This window comes from Hypomesus transpacificus, chromosome 17 (assembly GCF_021917145.1).
Source record: "Hypomesus transpacificus isolate Combined female chromosome 17, fHypTra1, whole genome shotgun sequence".
Taxonomy (NCBI): domain Eukaryota; kingdom Metazoa; phylum Chordata; class Actinopteri; order Osmeriformes; family Osmeridae; genus Hypomesus; species Hypomesus transpacificus.
In genome coordinates this window covers 5,225,281-5,245,898 of record NC_061076.1, presented here as the reverse complement: position 1 = coordinate 5,245,898, position 20,618 = coordinate 5,225,281, and the positions used below count along the sequence as shown (strand labels likewise).

The window sequence follows — 20,618 nt, the reverse complement described above, 5'->3', positions numbered from 1 at the left end:
AACATACGTCTGAGATATTACAGTATAGTCCGGGATTGAAAGATTAAGAGAACTCGGGTTTTGGTGACCCCTGTGCTTTGGATGAGAAAGTACAAATGATTGAACGAGAGAGAGAGAGAGAGAGAGAGAGAGAGAGAGAGAGAGAGAGAGAGAGAGAGAGAGAGAGAGAGAGAGAGAGAGAGAGCAATGGTTGAGAAGATGGATTGGAAGCAGTTGGCAGAAGGCTATTAACATGGATTAACTGAGCAACGGGTAGGGAGGGAGAGAGAGAGAGAGAGAGAGAGAGAGAGAGGGTGCTGCACAACAGTTCTCTCCAACCACTTTGGAGGTGTCCAGAATTGCATTACAAACAAGACAAGGAAGAAAATATCTGAATATAAGGTGAGTGTTATGTATGTTACTGTCTGTGCACATTCTAATTTGTTTAGTTAATCCCTTGTACATGTTGATGAAACCTTGTTTTTTTCAATGGCTACATAGTGATTGAGGGATGACTCCTTCGGGATTGTAAAATTGGCTGGGCCTTTTCTTTGTCATACTGAAGATATTTATGATATGGGAGTTGAAGTTCCCAACATATCTCCCTGACACAATGACATAAAGAGACATACATATACACATATAGAGTTTATGCATGTTGTGCTGTTTTACCTGGTTGGAAGTTGCTGAGTTCTGTATATTAATGTTTTATTGATAATAATATTTGTGATTTAAGCAGATTTAAGTTGTATAAATATTTATATCTCAGTTCTTTTATAGTCCTTCCAAAGGACAAACATCCATAAGTGTCTCCAATCATGTAGGTTTATTTGTCTGCTCAGCTTTTTCTCAGATATCTTGCTCTATCATTTATCTATCCCATCTAAATTAATTTTTGACAACCATCTCACAATAATTTAAAAAACTATTTCGTATAAGGACTGCAATTTGCTACATGGTAGGTTGTTTGGTAATCCGTTAAATCCTGCTGTTTAACAGAACTTTGTAGGATAACAGCGCATTCACTACAGCACAAGGTCTAGTAAACGAAACCCATTTACCACTACTGATTCCCTAGACTGATTGTTGTTCTCGTAAACTTCTTTATTTAAATATTCAGGCAGAGCATATATAATGACACTTTAGTTCACCTCGGGGCTTAGTCTCTTTAGTCTCAAAATCCTGCTGCCTGCTGTTCACCTCCAATCTGGACACCAGACTACAGAACCAACTGACTATACACAGGTAATTGTATAGTCATTGTATTAGCATTAATGAACCTGCTTTCCACCAGCCATTCCACTGACAGGATCACACTTCTTTCACCAATACAAATAACTACATTCCGATAAACATTTATCTCTAAACGTTAACATACTCATAATTTGCAGAGACCGGAAGGAGAGTATTCTCCTTATTTACCACATGCCAGCAGGAGTGAATGATAGACTCTGTGGTAATCAGTGACACACTTATCAAGTATCATTAATCTGGGAGCTCTGATGCTACACCCTGCCTCCCAGAGGAGTTTAGCCCCAGTCAGACCGGTAGGACTGTTGTGGAAGAACAAATTCTGTCTGCCCATATGCAGCTTACTCAACCATTCCAACCATCAGTTAGGCCCTCCCATATCTGACCTTCACTTCTGATGTCACAGGCCTATTAGTAGACTGTGGGTCCACTTCTTCACTCCTATACAGCTCTTTGCCTCTCTAATCCACTGCACAGACCCTTATCTGCAGGGTTTAAGGACAAATGATACAGCTAACTCCATGAGCGAGATCAAATTATGGGAATATGATGGGTGTGATGGATCAAATCTCCAATGGATGATACCGTGGTGGTTAACAACAGCTGACAGTGGGCGGGGCAAATGGAGGGGCCAGAGTAGTCCCTAATTTGCATAATCTCTGGGATTTTGAGATTACCTTTGGCAAATAATCTTGTTACGTCCCTGTGCAGAGAGATATAGAGAGATAGAGAGAGAAAGAGAGAGAGAGAGAGAGAGAGAGAGAGAGAGAGAGAGAGAGAGAGAGAGAGAGAGAGAGAGAGAGAGAGAGAGAGAAAAAGAAAGAAAGAAAGAAAGAAAGAGAGAGAGAGAGAGAGAGAGAGTGTGAGAGAGAAAAAGAAAGAAAGAAAGAGAGGGGAACAGGAGAGTACGTGTGTTTTTGTAATTGTGTGTGCATATTTGTGTATGTAAAAGTTCTGTATGGATCTGTGATGCAAAAGTGCTTGTGTGTCTGTGTGTGGTGCGTGTGTAACACTTACAGATGGATGTCTGACGTAAATGTGTGTGCGTGCATGCAAGTGAGGGAGTGCATGTGTGCACTGTGTCATGAAGTCAGGGGATTATGAATGGACACAGTAGGCAAAGGAATGAGTTTTACTGTGCAACACACGCATGCCATCACAGAGAAGGGGGAAGGGTGACAGCAATGAGAAACACAGAATACAGAAAGAGAGGGAGGAGGGTTGAGAAAGAAGGATTGAAACATAAGACAATGAGTGGTGAGAAGCAAAGTGAAAGAAGAGAGGGACATGACTTTGAAATAAAAAGAAACAAGGAGAGAGAAATGTTTATAGAAGAGGAGGGAGGAAGATTAGTAGCGAGCAAGGGTTGATGGAGGGAGAAAAAGATCCGAGATTGTTGAGATATGTGAGAGAGAAAGAGAGAAGAGAGAGGGAAAGACACAAACAATGTGAATGAGGAGCTGCAGATCAGGGTAGGGAAACAAAATCATAGCAATATTATAATAGGGCGACAGATTGGAAGAGGTAAAGCAGTAACAGCTGTGCTATTATGAGAGGTCAGAGGAATGGAGAGAAACATTCAGAGGGATAGAGAGAAAGACAAAAACATTAGGAGGGGTGAATGGGAGGAGGAGGAATAGAAGAAGAGAAATACACACATTAATCCATAAAGTAAGTCAGTCTAAGGCTAAAGAGTGCTCGACCACAGACCAACAGACAGATAAACTGTTATGCCTCCGCCTTAAGGAGACTAGAAGGGAACAGGAGAGGCGTAAATGCAGAATGATGTGAAACTCAGATGACTGATACTACTTAGTGCTTTTAAATCTAAAATGAACAAAATGGAGGCAGGTTCCCAAAAATGTCAATGTTTTTTAATTAACCAGGTTATGTAACTGACTCAAACTTTTAGTTGTTTTTTAATTTTAATTCTATTTTTTTTTACTTGTCTCATTCTGTGTTCTTCTGTCTGTAACTATATGTTTTTATGTTGCTGCATGTCTTGGCCAGGTCTCCCTTGAAAAATAGATTTTTAATTTCAATGGGACTTTCCTGGTTAAATAAAGGTTAAATATATACATATATATTTAAAGTCAACTAACACTAGCTGTTTCACCCTCAAGCTGCTTCTCAAATGTAAAAACGTAATTAGAGTATTAATATTCTCCACCCTCTCTGGCAGAATTGCAATGCGATTGGCCAGTTCTGTTCCACGGGCCCGTCGGGCCGCCAAGGAGGAGGAAGAGCCTGCCCCGCCCCCACCCCCACCTCCTTCACACCACTCGAACCATAACTTCATGAACATGAAGAACAAGTTCTTTAACGAGCTGACCCACATGCCAAGTAAGTGTTCCCAGTAGACAAATACAGGGCGTAAGAAAAGTACTGGATGTAATGTCACGTGAAATGTTATCATAAAAGTGCCATTTCATTTCACCTGATCCTTCCTCCTTTTCATTTAACCTCTACCCTGCCACTTTGCCTCACAGACCATAAACTGAAAAGTAAGTTCCTTTTCTCAATCATGTGATCACCCTGTTTCCTTCTCTCACTCATGCTCAACAACTCCCCCGCCCCCGCCCCCCAACCACGCCCCCACACTCCACCCCTGCATCTCTGTGTCACATTTGAGGGGAGAAAGAGAGTCGATTATCCCAGAAGTCTTCTTAACTTGTATCTCCCTCCCGTCCTCTCATCTCCGCTCCCCAGTGCCCATGTGGGCGATAGGGGCCATCGTGGTGGTGGTACTGGCCCTGGTGGGGTGCCTGGGCTTCTGCATCTACAAGAAGTGCATCAACAAGGGCAAGAAGCCCAAGAAAGTCAGGGAGAGGAAGGGTGGAAGAGGCAGGAGAAAGAAGGACAAGGATGGAGAGGATGGCGAAGGGGTAAGAGGAGGTGTCCGTTGTCTGTCTGTCCCTTGACCTGATCACTTGTTGATTCCTATTTACTAGATCATATTAAACACTTCATGGGGAAAATACTACGCATTGTGTCAAGTCTAAAAAACATTTTGTCTCTAAAACAAGCCTGATGTACTTTCTCCACTGTCCTCTAGGGTGGGGAGAAGAAGGATGGAGAGGAAGAGAAGGAACAGGAGAACTTTGGAAAACTGGAGTTTACCCTGGACTACAGCTTTACTGACAACCAGGTATTTCTCTACATAGAGCATGTCAAGCTCCTCATAATGATCTCAAAGTAAACCTCAAATCAGGACACAAACCATGATGCCCTTAAACATAAAGCGTGTACCAAATCGTCCTTTTTCGTGCCACCATCATCACCATCCCCCTCCCTTGCCAGCTCGTCGTGGGCATCCTACAAGCACAGGACCTGGCAGCCATGGACATGGGTGGCACCTCCGATCCCTACGTCAAAGTGTACATGCTCCCTGACAAGAAGAAGAAGTTTGAGACCAAAGTCCAGCGCAAGAACCTCTGTCCCGTCTTCAACGAGACCTTCACTTTCAAGGTCAGTGTAGTTCTCATTTGGGAAGTGGATTGTGGATCTGAGCTCGCTGCAGTATTCAGGTCGGACCTGGCGTGACCTCATTCTCTGCTGCCTCTCTCCCACAGATCGCCTACAATGATTTGGGTGGTCAGACTCTGGTCTTACAGGTATTTGACTTTGACCGCTTTGGAAAGCATGACGTGATCGGAGAGATCAAGATCGCCATGAACAGCGTGGACCTGGCACAACCCCTCCACGAATGGAGAGATCTGGTTGGAGGAGAGAAAGAGGAGGTAAATGTTTGTCTATTCGTCGCTCCGTTTTCTCCATGTCTTGTCATGTCAGTCTACTCAACTCAACATAAACATTGTGTTTGTACGGTATTTTCCCCGGCAGGAAGAGAAGCTGGGTGACATCTGTATTTCGTTGCGTTATGTTCCAACGTCTGGCAAGCTCACTGTCAATGTCATGGAGGCCAAGAACCTAAAGAAGATGGATGTGGGAGGCTTGTCAGGTGACCTTCTAGAAACAATGATCAACAACAGTTATGATCCTGATAGATAGTGCCTCGCTGTTGTTCAAGCAGGAGACACTGAAACGATCGCTTTTCTCTCTCTCTCACTCTCTCTCTCTCTCTCTCTCTCTCTCTGTCTTTCTTTCTCTCTCTCGCTCTCTCTCTCTCTAGATCCTTTTGTAAAGGTGGTGTTGCAGTACCAAGGCAAACGTCTGAAGAAGAAGAAGACGTCTGTGAAACAGAACACCCTGAACCCCTACTTTAACGAGAGCTTCAGCTTCGAGATACCATTCTCTCAGATACAGGTATCCCAGTGCTATGTAATACCCATACATGTGTGCCCAAACAATGGAACATGAAGCTTTGGAATAAACACAGGAAGCTACATTGTTCTGCAAGCCCAAGCATCTCTTATTGTTTGACAATGACATTTGTCATTTAAGTGCGCTTCTTACACTTCTATTTCATGCGTACTTTAAACATCTGACTTTGGAGTGTTTTAATAGTTTGTCTTCTGTCTACTCTCCAACCATGTAGAAAATCCAGGTGCTGATCACTGTGTACGACTACGACAAGCTGGGCAGCAATGACGCCATTGGGAAGTGTTTCATTGGCTTCGGAGCCACAGGAGTGGGGCTACGCCATTGGTCAGACATGTTGGCCAATCCTAGACGTCCTGTTGCCCAGTGGCATACCCTGCGGCCTGAGGAGGAGGTGGATGCTGCCCTGAAGGCACCGATCCGCTAAGCACACACATAAGTACCACACACACACACGTGTGACTCGTACGTGTCACATATGTCTTATATGTCTGTGCACAAGCACAGACATTTAAAAAAGATCTCAAGCATAAACCTCTACTGAACATCAAATGTACTGCAAGGATAAACGTACTATGAACACACTGAAAACACCAAATTTTCTTTTTGTGTTTTTTTTTGTGATGCACATCAGCTCTCTGCAGGCTTCTCCTTATGTTCTGCTCTCAAATGTTATATTTTATTTTTGTGACCCCTCTCCCCAAAACATAACCTGTTGCCCATTTAGTTATTTGTTTTTACCAATTATGTGTTCAATTTCAATATATATATATTTTGTGTCTTGAATGTGTGTCAACATCTGTGCATGTGTTTGGAGGAGAGAATGTGTATTTTGTTTATTGGCTGAGGGATGTGTGTTTGTGTGTGCAAGTCTGTCCTATACCATAGTTTATGGAAAGCTTCCTCTGGTTTACCTCTTGATTGTAACATGGTGTAAATAAATAGATGATGAAATCATTCCAAACAATAATAGATGAGTGGTTATATTGCCAACTTGCCCAATTGCTGTTTCAAGTATTAACACACGCACACACTACAACTACTGTAAACTGCCTTTAAGTAGGCAGTCCATCATTCGAGAACACCACTCTCTTCATCTGGTCAAAGTGCTAATCTTTTATTCTCTGTATATCTTTTCGTAAATTATGTTTGTCTGAAATTAGATTACCTATCCACTTTTCAAACAGATGAGATCATTGAGGGGAAATACTGAATTTACCTATCTCTTTACTGCTGCACCCTATCCTGGTAATCCTAATGGGATTACAATCCTTGTATTCAAGGTAGATCTGGCCTGAACAGTGTTCTTCACATTGAACATGTTAATAGTTAGTCAGTAGTCCAACCCTGTTAGTTAACTTTGTGTGTGGTGTTGATTTTCAAGGAGCTTACGTGCCTGTTTAGATGGCAGTACAATATTGTAAATTGAAATAAGAAAAAAAACGATGTCTCCGCGTAATATGTGACAAAATCAAAAGACCTTACTGAGCTATCATGTGTCCTTGTGGATTTGACTAGAAGAGTGAAATCTGAAATGTGGACTTGGGGCAGACTGGATTAGTGCAATGTCCTCTTTAGTCCCTGTCTCACGCACAGATCTGGACTCAGCCAAACATGTGAGCAGGGAATTAAAGAGAGAAAGGGGGAGGGGGGTTCTCTGAGTGTGCTGTCGAAACACAGGCACATGGACTGATCCTAGATCTGCCAGAAGGAAGGTTTAATCATAAAGCTATTACTCCCCTTCTCCACAGGAGGACAGTATTTCCTTTTCATTTACTTTAAAGGAACCCACAGGGCCCATGCCCTTTTCCCAGACCTGCAGTTTATAGGTTTACAGTTTTTCACGATTGCTAAAACACTAAACCCCATTCTCTGAATTAAATGGTCAGTGAACTAAACCAATTTGTCAAATCAGACACTTTTTTGGCAAAACTCTAAACACATTCTCATTCACTAAACACATTTTGCACTGTGATGCACTTGTGCTGCAAAATGGTAAACACAAGTGGCAAACAGTAAACACAACTACAACACAGTTGTCATCTGTAAAACACAATGACTCAAAATTGTTCTCAACTTTTTTCTAATGCTGGTTTGGGACAATGTCCCAATGTTTCACGTGTTGTCCGTGTACGAGAATAGTTTAACATCAACCAGCATTTTTTACTGTAAATGTTTGCCTCCCACCATACAGCCTTTTTCTCAACCCAAATGAAGAGTTTTTCTCTGTGTGGCAGTGGAAGTTGTATGACTGAAACCCATATACCAGGGTAAATCTCCTACAGGGAATGGAATTGGCCTGTGGTGACATAGGTGTGGAGTGTTTTCATGGCTGGATCCAGCACACCAGAGGGTTTTTCTTTGTTCTTTGTTGACAGTACTAAGTTGTGATGGTTACTGTAATATTTGGAGCAATTCAGTGAGGGATCCCCTCCTCCAGAGACGGTTGGCAAAAGAGAGGTGCAGAACACAGGCTAAACATAGTCATACATCAGGAAAGTGTCAATGGGTGTTGAAACACCAAAATTCAGTGTTTCAAAATCCCAAATGCATTTTCTTTATTGTTACATAAATGCATTTACTGTTTATACATGAACAAATTTGTCTTTACAAATAACTACATGGCCTGGATTCTGTGTTCTCCATTTTTTTGTGTTGTGTCTAATGATTGCTCCATAGTGTTTATATATTGATTGGTTGTGTTTATGATCTGAAAGCATAGTTTGATTTTGAACACAGGTTACATGGTTTAGGAGCGAGTGTTTGATTTTGCCAGAAGAAAAAACTGAAAAACTGTAAGTGAACTGATACACCCACACATGGATTCAATCAGTATTGCTTTGTGTATAGGTTTGTATTTTGTAATCAACAAAACCAAGTCTTGAGAGACCTGCATTGACATCTTGTGTATAACGTGTAAGATCTTCTTTGTGTGGAGATAGGCCAGTTAGGGTCAGTGTCTCAACAGTGAACAAACAAATACAGAACAGAAATCATTCTGTCCCACAATTAAATGTTTATCTTTATCGCAAGAAAGAACAGGACAAACATTAGATGCCACATAATAAAACACCTTCCTTCGCAGATGGAAATCAACCTGACAGTCTTTGTTGATGTATACAATATAATTTTATTACCAAGACATATAATAGATGTTGCAGTGTAACACGTGAAGTTATGTTTACTGGAACAGGCCCAGAAGAAACAGAACTCTTCATCATGTTTAATCATCTGGTCTGAACTCTGCTACTTCCAGCGACCACCCACCTTCCCCTTTCCATGGCCCTTTTTACTGTGGATAGGGAGGAGGAAGGAGAGAGAGGGAGGGAGGAGGCAAAACCGGTTGGGAGCGGATCAGTAGGTGAGAATGACAAATAGAATGGATCCATGAGAAAGTGAAAATACCATGAGACTAGACCAATGAGTCTACTCACAATTTCTGGGCACTGGTGATTCTATTGAGGAGAACAGTAATCTGGAGAGAGCACAGTGAAGGAAGGGTTAACGTAAACCCTTAAACAAAAAGTGTGACGCTGTAACCATGGTTCCCAGCATGCCTCACCTCATATTTCTGCTTCTTCATGTGGTCAATGTAGTCAAACTTGTCAGACTCCAGCTCATAGATGCAGTTCCACATCTCTTGAGCACGTTGCCTAGGAGTGAGAGAGACATGAGAGGGTGGGTGACAGGTGACCCCTGTCCTGTAGCAAGAAAGGCGAGTGAAGGGTGGAGTTTTGAATGGCGTGGCACTAAGGTAAAAGTTCCTAGAAAAGGTGAGTTTAAGAACAGATTGGTTGCCCTAAAAATGACAATAAGCCCTAAAATTGACATTAAGCCCTAAATATGACAATAAGGAGAAGGTGGCAGGAAACTCCAGGGTTTGGGGGAAAACTCACTTCAGGCTGTCCTCCCTCATGTTCTCTAGCACCAGAGGAGCGCGCCTCTCAGCCAATGTTTTCTTCTTGATCTCTCTTCCTGTAAGGCGCTTCCCCCTCCTCTGCTCTGCCTGAGAGAGAACATTGAGAACACTCAGAGCTTCAGTCCTGTACCAATTAAATATGAACACATTAGAAAAGGTATTTGACCATAGTCAATCCATCAAGTTCAACGTGAGTGTGTGAATAAACAAAGTCAATCTAGTAGGATGTGTTACCTTTGCCAAGAAGCCTCCAAAGTTAGCTCCCATGTTAGACAGAACTTTCTTCTTCTTTGCATCATCATCGGCCTTCTTTTTAGCCTCCTCGTCTTCTTTCCTTTGTCGTTCTTCCTGGAAGTGGTAGACAGAATGCGGGAGAAGGAAACGTGTGTTTATTAAACAGCCCATTATATTTGTGGGAGGGTGGCCATACCTTCAGAATCAAAGGCAGAGGAAATAATACATGAGCTACTTTTTCCATGTTTACACAATGATTCACACAATGACACAATGATTTCCATCTTTACACAATGATCCTACCGCAATCCTGGTCTGTCTGTCTCTCTCCTTCTCTGCTCGAACCCTCTGCACCTCTGCTCTCTCTGACCGGCGCCCCTCCTGACAGGATGAAAGTGAAGAGGGAGGTGGAGGCAGAGTCACTGATTGGTTAAGGTGCTTCTTTGAAAAATGTCTTCACAGTCACTTAAAGATCCGGATGAGAGGAACAAACACAGGGATGTAGGCACATTCCGTCCTGTTGATGTCATCGGGCAGAGGACTCACAATTCTGTCCTTGAGCCCAATGAGCTCCTCCTCTTCCTTCTTCCTTTGCTCAAAGTGGACGTCAATTAACGTCTGCAGCTCCAGCAGGTCTTTTTCCATCCTCTTCCTATGGATGTCCTGAGTGTAGCAGCGATATGGAGACAAGGAGAGAGAGAGAGACGAAGGAAGAGAAGACAGCATGCATAGATCAGATATCGTTACCTTCTTCCCATCACAAGTGACCCTGACTTTTTGACAATGTTTATTGGACCAAAGTAGAGAGCTTTGACACTTACATCAAAGTCTACCCTGTCCCCCTCCGGAATCTTAGGGGGGGCTAACTGAGGCACCATAGGCCTAGAGAGAACATAATGAAACAAAACGTGAGATGAAGAGAAGGATGAATAGGACAGGATGATGACTTCTTGTTGGGGCCATCTACTATTTTGTGATACCATATAATGTTGCTATATTAAAAGTGGTACACTTACTTGGGTTTGGGGCGCTCTTCTTCAGAGATGGACATACAGACAGAGAAAAGAGAAAGAGAGCAAAGGAAATAGGGAGCGGAAAGGGGAGAGGGCCAGAATGAGGAGTGTTGGAAAGGAGAGAGAGGGAGACACAGAGAGAGAGAGAGAGAGAGAGAGAGAGAGAGAGAGAGAGAGAGAGAGAGAGAGAGAGAAAAAGAGAGAGAGAGAGAGAGAGAGAGAGAGAGAGAGAGAGAGAGAGAGAGAGAGAGAGAGAGAGAGAGAGAGAGAGAGAGAAAGAAAGAAAGAGAGACATTGAACCAGTAATGTAAGTGAACAAAGTAAATACTTTGAGATTCTGAGAGTAAGACATCTGTTATGGTTGCTAACAACAGAACAGAAGCAAAGGCCTGCACTACCATCTATGCTGATGTGGGTTAGCCGCAGTGACAACTGAAATGTGACCCTTTGAAGTCTCACCCTCATGCACGTTTGTAGTACGAGGAAAACACGACAGATGCAAAGGTTGCAACTTGCCCTCTAAAATAGTCCTTGATTTGAAACACTTTAACCTGTTTAGTTCACTTGATGACTGGTGCAGGATGGCTACAGTAGTATGGCTGCAACGTTTATTTGGGGCTGGCGTAATAATCCATATGGTTGTTACATTTAGAGCAATACTTGATTTTCATGGTTAAAAACAAGCCCACAATCCCTTACCTTCCTCCTGATCTTCCTGCTCTGATTGGCCGGCAATGAAGATAAAGGAAAATATAAGGCGGGAAGAAAGGAAGGGAGGGAGCGAGGGAGATATGAAGAGATTACAAATAGACTCATTACACTACCAAACATTACTACATAGAGTGTATGCACAAAAATACACATATGCTTACTGAACAAGTTGTACGTACAACCCACTATTTCTAAATTTGTATTTTTATTGTACATAGTCTTCAAACGGAAACTTGGCACAAAAAATTATTTGGGATGGGAATGGGATGGACATAATGACAGTATTGTATAACAGTCCATTACTTGATGTGAGATGGTGTCCTTTCACCCTACCTTGATAATCTTGTTGGTCTGATATCCGGGACCAGCATAGGATCAGCCAGTGGAAAAGGAGGTGGAGGGGATATTCACAGGTTAGAGTTAATGTGTCACCCGCTAGTCAGACATTTAAACAGAACAGTTTTCTCACCAAGATACTGTGTTTTCATTAAAGTTCCCTTTGGCCTAAAATGGACAGATTAGGCATTTTCTGTCACTGCTCATTAGTTAGATTTGTTTATTTCTTTGATGCTTATTGGCAATTCTGAGACCAATAGTGACGCTGTTCCCTGGTAGGTGTGGGTGTGACAGGCCTGAGCCAGACACAGTGACAACATTGTAGGTTGAGCACTTGTGTGTCGGTTGTTAAGATGTGGCTGGCTGCTCACCTTCTTCATCCTCCTCTGGCTGCTCTGACTCGTCTTCCTCAGGATCCGGCTCTGCTTCCTGTTCCTCTGTCTCCTCTGGCTCTGGGAGGGAGGGAGGGAGTGAGGGAGGGAGGGGGAGGGAGGTAGGGAGGAGGGGAGGAGAGGAGATGGAGGTAGGGAGGAGGGGAGTGAGGGAGGGGGAGGGAGGGAGGGAAAAAGGGAGGGAGGGAAAGAGGGAGGGAAAAAGGGAGGGAGGGAGGGAGGGAAAGAGGAAAAGAGAAAAAAGGGGGCAGACAGATGGAGATGGACAGGCAGTGAAAGAGAGAAGAAAAAGAGTGGAATGAAGGTAACGGGGGACATTACAGAAAGACCACAGCAGAAATCTACCAAAACAGGACAAGGCGGTATTAAAATGCAAAGGGCCTTACAGAGACAGATGGAGTGGGAGGGAAACAGAAGTGTGTAATAAATGGCTATACATTTAGGTTTTAAACCATTCAGCATAGTTACTGTATGTGCTGAACTCAGATTTATCAGGTACCAGGAGTTACCAGTAATTACCAGGTCACAGACCTAAACATGACGGTGCTGTGTGCATGTGTTTCGCTAGTGTACCACTAATGCAGATCACAATAACTCACCTTCTGCATGCTCCCTTCAATGGAGGAACAAAAAGATACCCGGGTTAGCAGTCTGGTCCAATATTGTAAAATGACTCACTATGCAGCCAACAGATACCGAATCACTGTAAAGTACAGTGTGAGATACTTACTCATATTCCTCCTCTGCATCTGACATGACTACAATAGGAAAAATACACACATTAATAAAGGAATCAAGATACGACTGCCAGTAGTATTACCTTCACAAGAATATACTGGACTTTAACTTAAAAACACGAATAAGAAATGCAGTGAGTTATCACACTGTTTGTAGCATGTCTTGATAGACATGTTAGGGCTGATTATGTTTTCTTTTGTTGGAAGATTGCCTTTCGCTCGTTGCTTTGTGAAGGAAATGCAGTGAATGCCATCCCAGACCAGACACAGGAGATGGTATGTGACGCTTGGCGCTATAAATTGTTTCCCTGTGCGGCTGACATCTTCTTGGCAGACAGACGGGAGATTGACAGTGTGTGAACAGGTGAGAATTCACCAACTTTGTCACGTTTTTTATGACAAGGAAACAAAAACTGCACAAATATCTACCCCTCGGAATACCAATCTGAAGACCAAAATAACAATGACAAAGTTGTATCCATTCCACTCTCATCCGTCTTTCATCCCATTGTCGCCCTCTATAATGCCTCTCCATCTCTCTGTCATCCAAAACAATTTATAGTTCACCTGTCATTGCCTGGATGAATTTATAGTCCCCATAGCTGTCATCAACCGATGTCCTCTCACTGTGCCTGTGCACATTCCAATGCCAGCCTGAACTGCAGGGCATCCCTGTACAGTTTGCCTTCTCAGTAAATCTGACACTAATGAGGTAGTCTGTCTGTTTACTTTATCGACAGACAAGGTGACAGACACCTGGGGTTTCTTTTACTGTATTCACTTAACAGACACTTTTATCCAAAGCCAAGTACAAATGGGCGAAGTACATAAAGTAAATGTAGTGCATAAAGTGCAGCAAATCAAGAAGATCATGGACTAAAAGTGCAATTCTAATATTATTTGAGTGTTGAAGACCACGGAACATTTGGCTGATTGGCTGGGGCCAGTACTATCCAGCTAAGCACACTATGTTCACCTCTATGAAACACCTTGAAGGTAATTCCTCTGAGTCAAATGCACATGGTGAGACAAATTGAGTGCTTCCTAAAATGAAAATGATTAAGTACAGTTTGACCTGGTTATTCATCTATTCCCCCCAATCTGGATGTTTGCTGTAGTACTTGATGACAAAACGGTGTTCATGTTCATGATCCAAAATCAGAAGACCTCATCATAGTGTATTATAATAGCTATTTAAACCACCACTACGTCAAGAATGACATTCAACAGCTGGACCCATTCTTTTCCAACAGTAGGGAAGGATTAAGCCTATGGAAAAAGGATATGAAAGATGGATGATGAAAGCGATAAAAGAATGGAGGGAGACAGGAGGTGGTTAAGATTTCAGGCCAGCATGACGAGGCGAATAATCTGACGCCAATCATTTAGAGATGAACACAGTGGAAGCTCTGGGAAGACCGAGGAGGGGATTTGAGGGAGGAGTAGAGTTACCCTGAAACATTGGCAGGGGTATTAGTCAGGAAATTCTAAAGGGTTAATTTTAGTCAAGGACGGACGCCTGTTTGTGGAGGAGAGGGAAGGAGGGGGAGACAGAGGGTGAGCTGTGCCCTGTCATTAGCACTAAAGAGTGTTTTGTGTGTTAGGGAAATCTTGTCAGAGGTGCACAAACTTTTCACTCCCTTTGTAATCTTCAACCACATTTTTTACAATTTCTCTGGTATGATATGCCCCCTAACAGAGGTGAGATATAAGTGAGAAATCAAGATGGTAAGAAAGACAGAAAATAGAAAGCTAAAACCAAGTTTCGTAGCTAAGAACACCTAAACAGAAGAGACAAGATGCCAATCACAAAAAGGTGACTGACAACATCAACTGCATAAAAAGTATGATAACTGAACAATGTACCAATCCAGTATCAGTGTTTCCTCAGAGATACAAAGCCAGAAGAATGGTCAGACAAATCATTCACTGTGAATGAGTGAAGTGACTGGGGAGGACCAGAGCAGAAGGTGAAGTGTCCCCCTAAACAGTTATTTGTCAGTATGTCTACAATTGCAGTTAATCTATTGATGTGGTGGTATATATATAGAAATACATAGCAAGAGTATAATGTAATATTTTCCCTTTTGGAACAGCCAAAACCCTTTTGAAGAGACACAAACACAGAGACACTTACCTAGAGCAAGGTGTGGTTCCCCTGACACAGAAAAGAGAAAGACAGACTGACAGAGAATGCTATTGTTGAGACAGACAGACATAGTTTTATACAAGGAGGGAGGGGTGGGGGAGAGAAAGGGGGCAGAGAGCCATGGGTGGATTAGGGGGAGAACTTTGTGACAGAAAGACAAGCAACTCCAGGGATTAAGAGAAATGGAAGATGACCTCACTGGACAAATGGGGGAGAGCAATGGGCAGGTGGACAGGGGGATGACAAAAGACAAAGAGGGGAGGGGGGGGGTCTGAGTTTGAAAGGGAGAAGGGGACAACAGAGGGAAGAGAAGAGCAAACCAGACCCAAAAATAGACGACTGAGGGTTTTACTCCCCTCGTTCCAAGAAGAGGGTCTTTGGTTCATAGAAACACCCATAGAAGCACCACGGACCTGCATCAAGATGCCGCACTGACCTGCAGCTGGAAGCCTTCAAATGTATCAAGAAAAGTACATTCCATTTTGCCTGACAACAAGTATGACTTTTCATATAGTTACGTGTCCAATATTGACAAGAACACAACCACTGAGACCATTTATACTTCATTTTAATTGTATGCAGTTGAATGAATAATTTGACATTTAGTTTCTTTCTGAAGATTCCACTGGCATTGTGACTGTAAGAATCTGTATGCACACAAAACACAAAGAGAGACAGAGATTAGGTCAGCAGCATGACACTTCACTGCATGACAAATGAAAAATCTCCCATGAATGATGCGTGGAATCGCGTCACACTGTACCTGTGTGTTAGTGTTGTACTGAGCAGCACTGCTCTCTTGGTCAATGAAGAAGGGAAAGAAGATATTGAGATGAAAGAGAGAAGGACGGACATTCAGGACCAGCCTATCCTCTCCTAGATCCAGCACCAAAGGGCGAGAGGATGACTAGACGAAAGAGTAAGGGAGATAGAAAGGGTAGTGAGCTGTGGTGGGGGTTTTCAAGCTCGTTTAATCGTTTAAGTTAATGATCAGGAGGCACAAGCGTGATATTATCTTGAATTAAACAAAGATCCTTTTGGCCCATGTGTGAGTTTGTCTTACCACCCCTGGAAGTTTAATCTCTGCTATCAAATACTCTGGATCACCAACAGGGGGCTCAACCAACAAGGAGAAATCTGGGCTGTAGGGAAAGAACGAAGGAAGGGAGAAACTAATGAACAGTGTTTTGGACTCTTTTTTTTTTTCTTTTTCTTAACACCAGCAAATCATGTTTAAAATAGGTTTGAACTTAAAAGCATGGTGGAGGGACCCTGCATCTGGTCTCACCGTGTGACTCCAGCAGGATGCTTGGAAGAATCCCTGAGATGAGAGAGAAATGTGTTTGAGGTTAGTGTAGCAGCTATAGGTCTATGGAGGCAGTCCATTACAAAACCATGAGGGACTAAACACACCTTTCTGTCTGTGATAGGGATGGAGACAATTGTCAACTTAGGGGGAGGGGGGGGGGGTTTCTTTACCTATCTCCCAGAAGTAAATAAATTAACTGAGTATACCAATTTATTATAGATGAAGCATCTAATTGATAAAAAAAATAACATTTGAAACCATAACCTTGCTGAAAATGCTAGTGAAAATGAAAAGGGGAAGTATAAGTGTGTGTGTGTAATTGACTGGGTAAGGGAGTCAATTCTGGAAAAAAGGGACCTACTTAGTGTCAATCTCTTCAATGACAGGTCTGCTCTTGCCTCGGATGTTCTGCTCGTTAACAGAACCCAAGAACTTTCTGTTCTTTAGAATCTTCCACTCTGCCAATAGACACACATACATTTTTTATTGAGCACATGCCTTGATCCAAGGCAACATACAATTGTGAATGTAATAAGTACATTGGATAAGCAAGGAGCAAATGCACAGCTCTAAAAGCATTTCAGTAGTTAGTAACAAGGAAGGGACAGCATTTTACCAGACAGTGCAACAATAACACAAAAGAAAGGAACTAATAAAACAATGATGATAGTCCCATGTGTTTTAATTTTCACAGACTGACCTCTACTCAGCTCCAGGTTGTATTTATTCTCCAGTCCCTCTAAAGACACTGCTAATAAGAACTGCTGGAATAGTGGATCTTTCTGAAAACACATTTCACATCACAATTACTAATGTAACAAGATACAGACAGAAATACACCCAAAACGATATGATTCTACTTTGGGACAGTAGACACACACATACCTGGCACTTTTGAAAGAACTCTTGATTGATGACAACGTCATATGCTGTACAGACCTGGGAATCTGTGAGAACAAAGGGATATGGTTGAACTTAACAGTTTGATAATACAGACATAACAGAGAGTCAGATGGAGTCATAACTGGAGTCAGATGGCTGAGCGGTGAGGGAGTCGGGCTAGTAATCAGAAGGTTGCCGGATCGATTCCCCGCCGTGCCACATGATGTTGTGTCCTTGGGCAAGGCACTTCACCCTACTTGCCTCGGGGGGGAATGTCCCTGTACTTACTGTAAGTCGCTCTGGATAAGAGCGTCTGCTAAATGACTAAATCTAAATAACAGGCCTTCCAGGATGATGTATTCAGAGCCTTGCAAGCCGAGGGGGTTTCAGTCCCTCTGACACTCACTGTTGTCCAGCTCTGTGTGAGGCTCTCCAAGGCTCATTGGTACCCTGTATCCCCCAGGGTCCTCGGATTCAAGCAGCTCCACTAGCTCATCCCTGGAAAGGGCTGGCGGGGGAGGGACTGAGGTAGACTGACAGATGTTGATAAAAATCTTGTGTTTGTCTGGCAGTGTCACAGTCTTGATACACATGCCTGGAGAACATCAGAGGGTTAGACCATGTTTATCTTACAATATTTGGACCCAGTTTTCCAGACATAGATTAAGCCTAGTCCTAGACTAAGAGTCTTTCATTGGAGATCGTCATTGAGTGTTTCCCATTCATTGGCTAGACTGTGGTGGCCTGCCATAGTCCAGTGTTTCCCACACATAGACTAATTTGTGGCGGTGCGCCACAGAATCAACACCGGCCGCCACACATTGCGTTTCGTAAACATTTTTTTTTATCGCTATTTAGGTAAAAACACGCAGCGTATTCGTTCAGCTGCATTTCCTTTCCCTGCTCTCCCTCCGTCTCTTTCACGCACGCGTCTTTCTCACATACACACACAGTCACTACGTCAGCACACGTTAGCAACGATGCATACGCCGTTCTAGTGAGACCGACAGCTACATCAGCGAGCCTTCAGCATTAGTGCCGTAGCTAAAGGTCTAGGAAAGTTGAGGCTACTTTTCGCTAGGTACCGACGGACATGTCTTAATCGAAGGTTCCCCTTCGTTGTTTTGGTGAGAAGTTTCAAGAGCTAGCTACTTACCCGGCGTCATGGAGCCGACCAGTTAAATAGTTATTTAGCACCCTGTATGCAGCGTCGCTACCTGCATATGCAGAAATTATTTGTTTGTTGTTGTTGATTGATTTTGTGAATTATTTCGACCCCCCCCCCCCCGGTCTGACATGAAACAACACCCCCCCCCCCCCCGCCACATATAGCTTTCTAATCTGTGGGAAACACTGTAGTCTACTTTGTCCCACCATAGTTTCATAAAGTTTCAAAATGAACCAGAACTATGAGTATGACATAACATGTCTCATGAGATACTACCCCTGACTTCCATTCAGAAGTTGATGTACGGGGGAAATAATTATTTTGTTTATGCCATTTACTTGCAGGCAAACCCTGTAAATCAAGGTGGAATCCTGAATGCAGAATGACTTCCAAACTTTTAACTCATTGTACATGATAAACTGCATAATATTCTTAGGAAGACTAGTGTGCTCCAAATGCACCTTTTATTTGAATTAATTTGTCTAATCAGTTACCTTCATTTCCAGGTCAAATCAGACCTTCTAACAAGATGAAAAGAGAGCACCTGGCTTCCTGCCTGAGGATCTATTGTTCGAGTCCAGAAAAATCAAATGTCTGTTTACACAAAACTACTTGCGCAAAGTTATTCATAGATAGCCTCTCATCTTTGCTGTCAAAGTGCACCAGATTGATGAGTTTAAGTTTAAAATGCACGAAACGTTTTTCCAGTAGGAGGTCTCATAAATAAAACACTGGAGCTAAGGATAAGATACTGACCTGGCTGTGGTCGAATAACCCTTGAGTCAGGGTTTGCAGTTTGCACTTTGGACATTGTCTGCAGGAGAAGAGGAGAGACAGTGAAGAGACGAGAAAAAAAAAAGAGCAGAATAGTATATAATTGTCCCCATACCAACATAGTTGTTAGGAATTAGTTTGGGTGCTGACAACAGATACAGCTGGGCTGCTGAACTGTCTACCATACCAAACAGTTATTGTAAAGATTAGCATACTTTCTATCACAGCATTAGAAATGTACCATCCCTTGCATAGGTAACAGCCAGGTGGAATTTATAGAGGGGCACAGCATACTCAACAGACCAAGGCCTATACCCCCATTCCAATGCACCTGTACTTTTTAGAAATGGCACAAAAAAAATTGAAACCTGTCAATTCTTTGATGAGAAGCATTAGCTAGATGTTTTCAAACCAGTGCTCAAAACCGATCATTATAACTGAGGTTAAGACAACAGGTCGGTCTCAGTTGATTGTCTTGAGAGATTGGCCTGTTGTTGTTGTTCTGGTTGTGTATCCACTCTTAATAAAAAACTTGATCTGGTAGGGAGGGACATGGATCTAGCAAATAAGCCAATACAGACCTGCAAAAGAAGCTGTTGATACAACTCCTCTTGCTGCTGAAGCTCCAGTTCTGAGCTAAGCAGGGACGAGTCAGTCTCCATGTCTGAAGGGGGTGAGACAGAAAAACGACTGAAATAGTAGCCTAGCTTACATTTTAGCCCCTGTCCCCAACTGCCGATGAAATGCTTGCACAGCAGCACTAATGAACGGATATTAAGAAACTAAGTAGATATCTTACTAGCATTGTGTTGTAATAAACAGCTAAGCTAGTTAGAAAGTAGTTAGTTACTACTGTACTTGAGTTAGAAATGTTTGCAAAAATGTATAGCTGCCACTTCATGAAGTCTTCATTCAAGCAAGCAGTTTTCATAATTGCTAGCTCTAACTAGCTAGTGTACAGTGTACTCCCATCACGACCTACTGTTCCAACATGCTACAGTTGACAGCTAGCTAACTTCAGGCACTAACTGACTAGCTACCAGTTCGTGTTTGTTCGTTATAGTTAAAGCTAGTGCTATAACGAACAAACTACTATTAATCTCGCACTAGCTTTCTATTGCTAATTAAGTTATCATGTTGCAATTTTAACTCTCGTTGGGTTCTCTTTCCGTTAGCCTAGCTAGACCAATTGCTAACTACTACTAGCAAAGTTTTCACTGTTTTTGTCACCTGCACTAATTCACACACAACAGTGACAGCAATTACTTTATGACTAGGTTGAACGTCAGCCTTACCTACTACAGTGTACTAGACCACCTTTGAGGATACAACAACGTCCTGCATTTTGAAGTGTCAACGTCTTTTCAAAATAAAAGCCACATTGTATATTCCCGTTTTTCGCCTTACAACCAAACAATATACATTTGGTAACAGTCTATACACTTTTCCTGACTTTAAATAAAATAACACAACAGTCAAGTGC

General features: G+C 42.6%; 3 protein-coding genes across 8 annotated transcripts; 1 reads left to right on the top strand and 2 right to left on the bottom strand.

The window, feature by feature from the left end:
• Positions 1 to 1,173: 1,173 nt before the first annotated feature.
• Positions 1,174 to 6,481, top strand: syt5a (synaptotagmin Va). The gene is made up of 10 exons (XM_047039051.1): positions 1,174 to 1,224; positions 3,413 to 3,573; positions 3,720 to 3,734; positions 3,940 to 4,115; positions 4,286 to 4,378; positions 4,531 to 4,698; positions 4,803 to 4,970; positions 5,074 to 5,191; positions 5,363 to 5,496; positions 5,729 to 6,481. Exons 2-10 carry the CDS (start codon positions 3,420 to 3,422, stop codon positions 5,936 to 5,938), a joined length of 1,236 nt encoding a protein of 411 aa, XP_046895007.1. The 5' UTR covers positions 1,174 to 1,224; positions 3,413 to 3,419; the 3' UTR covers positions 5,939 to 6,481.
• A 2,140-nt stretch (positions 6,482 to 8,621) lies between these two features.
• On the bottom strand, positions 8,622 to 15,054 carry tnnt1 (troponin T type 1 (skeletal, slow)). 2 transcript variants are annotated; one of them, XM_047039133.1, is made up of 15 exons: positions 14,991 to 15,054; positions 12,847 to 12,874; positions 12,716 to 12,729; positions 12,096 to 12,176; positions 11,722 to 11,739; positions 11,377 to 11,397; positions 10,681 to 10,699; positions 10,486 to 10,546; positions 10,211 to 10,327; positions 9,968 to 10,045; positions 9,665 to 9,778; positions 9,408 to 9,517; positions 9,074 to 9,164; positions 8,946 to 8,986; positions 8,622 to 8,803 (listed from the first exon to the last, which is right to left on the bottom strand). In XM_047039133.1, exons 2-15 carry the CDS (start codon positions 12,870 to 12,872, stop codon positions 8,758 to 8,760), a joined length of 837 nt encoding a protein of 278 aa, XP_046895089.1. In that variant the 5' UTR covers positions 12,873 to 12,874; positions 14,991 to 15,054; the 3' UTR covers positions 8,622 to 8,757. The 2 variants fall into 2 exon arrangements, with proteins under 2 accessions (XP_046895089.1, XP_046895090.1); XM_047039134.1 differs by having other exon boundaries at positions 10,681 to 10,696.
• Positions 15,055 to 15,544: 490 nt separating this feature from the next.
• Positions 15,545 to 20,618, bottom strand: pih1d1 (PIH1 domain containing 1). Of its 5 annotated transcripts, none has more exons than XM_047038217.1 (11): positions 20,431 to 20,618; positions 19,717 to 19,799; positions 19,118 to 19,175; positions 17,600 to 17,788; positions 17,197 to 17,258; positions 17,012 to 17,093; positions 16,673 to 16,769; positions 16,291 to 16,323; positions 16,066 to 16,144; positions 15,766 to 15,909; positions 15,545 to 15,649 (listed from the first exon to the last, which is right to left on the bottom strand). In XM_047038217.1, exons 2-11 carry the CDS (start codon positions 19,795 to 19,797, stop codon positions 15,605 to 15,607), a joined length of 870 nt encoding a protein of 289 aa, XP_046894173.1. In that variant the 5' UTR covers positions 19,798 to 19,799; positions 20,431 to 20,618; the 3' UTR covers positions 15,545 to 15,604. The 5 variants fall into 5 exon arrangements, with proteins under 5 accessions (XP_046894173.1, XP_046894175.1, XP_046894174.1 ...); XM_047038219.1 differs by having other exon boundaries at positions 20,366 to 20,437; XM_047038218.1 differs by lacking the exon at positions 20,431 to 20,618 and adding an exon at positions 20,402 to 20,426.

Coding starts and splice junctions, on each gene's coding strand:
- syt5a (XM_047039051.1), top strand. CDS start 3,420: ATGCGATTGGCCAGTTCTGTTCCACGGGCCCGTCGGGCCGCCAAGGAG. Junction 4,699..4,802: donor ACGAGACCTTCACTTTCAAG/GTCAGTGTAGTT, acceptor TCTCTCCCACAG/ATCGCCTACAATGATTTGGG. Junction 5,192..5,362: donor GGATGTGGGAGGCTTGTCAG/GTGACCTTCTAG, acceptor CTCTCTCTCTAG/ATCCTTTTGTAAAGGTGGTG.
- tnnt1 (XM_047039133.1), bottom strand. CDS start 12,872: ATGTCAGATGCAGAGGAGGAATATGA. Junction 10,328..10,485: donor GGGACAGGGTAGACTTTGAT/GTAAGTGTCAAA, acceptor TGCTACACTCAG/GACATCCATAGGAAGAGGAT. Junction 9,779..9,967: donor ACAGACAGACCAGGATTGCG/GTAGGATCATTG, acceptor TACCACTTCCAG/GAAGAACGACAAAGGAAAGA.
- pih1d1 (XM_047038216.1), bottom strand. CDS start 20,066: ATGAAAACTGCTTGCTTGAATGAAGACTTCATGAAGTGGCAGCTATAC. Junction 19,800..19,993: donor TGCAAACATTTCTAACTCAA/GTACAGTAGTAA, acceptor CACCCCCTTCAG/ACATGGAGACTGACTCGTCC. Junction 17,789..19,117: donor GGTTATTCGACCACAGCCAG/GTCAGTATCTTA, acceptor GATGTTCTCCAG/GCATGTGTATCAAGACTGTG.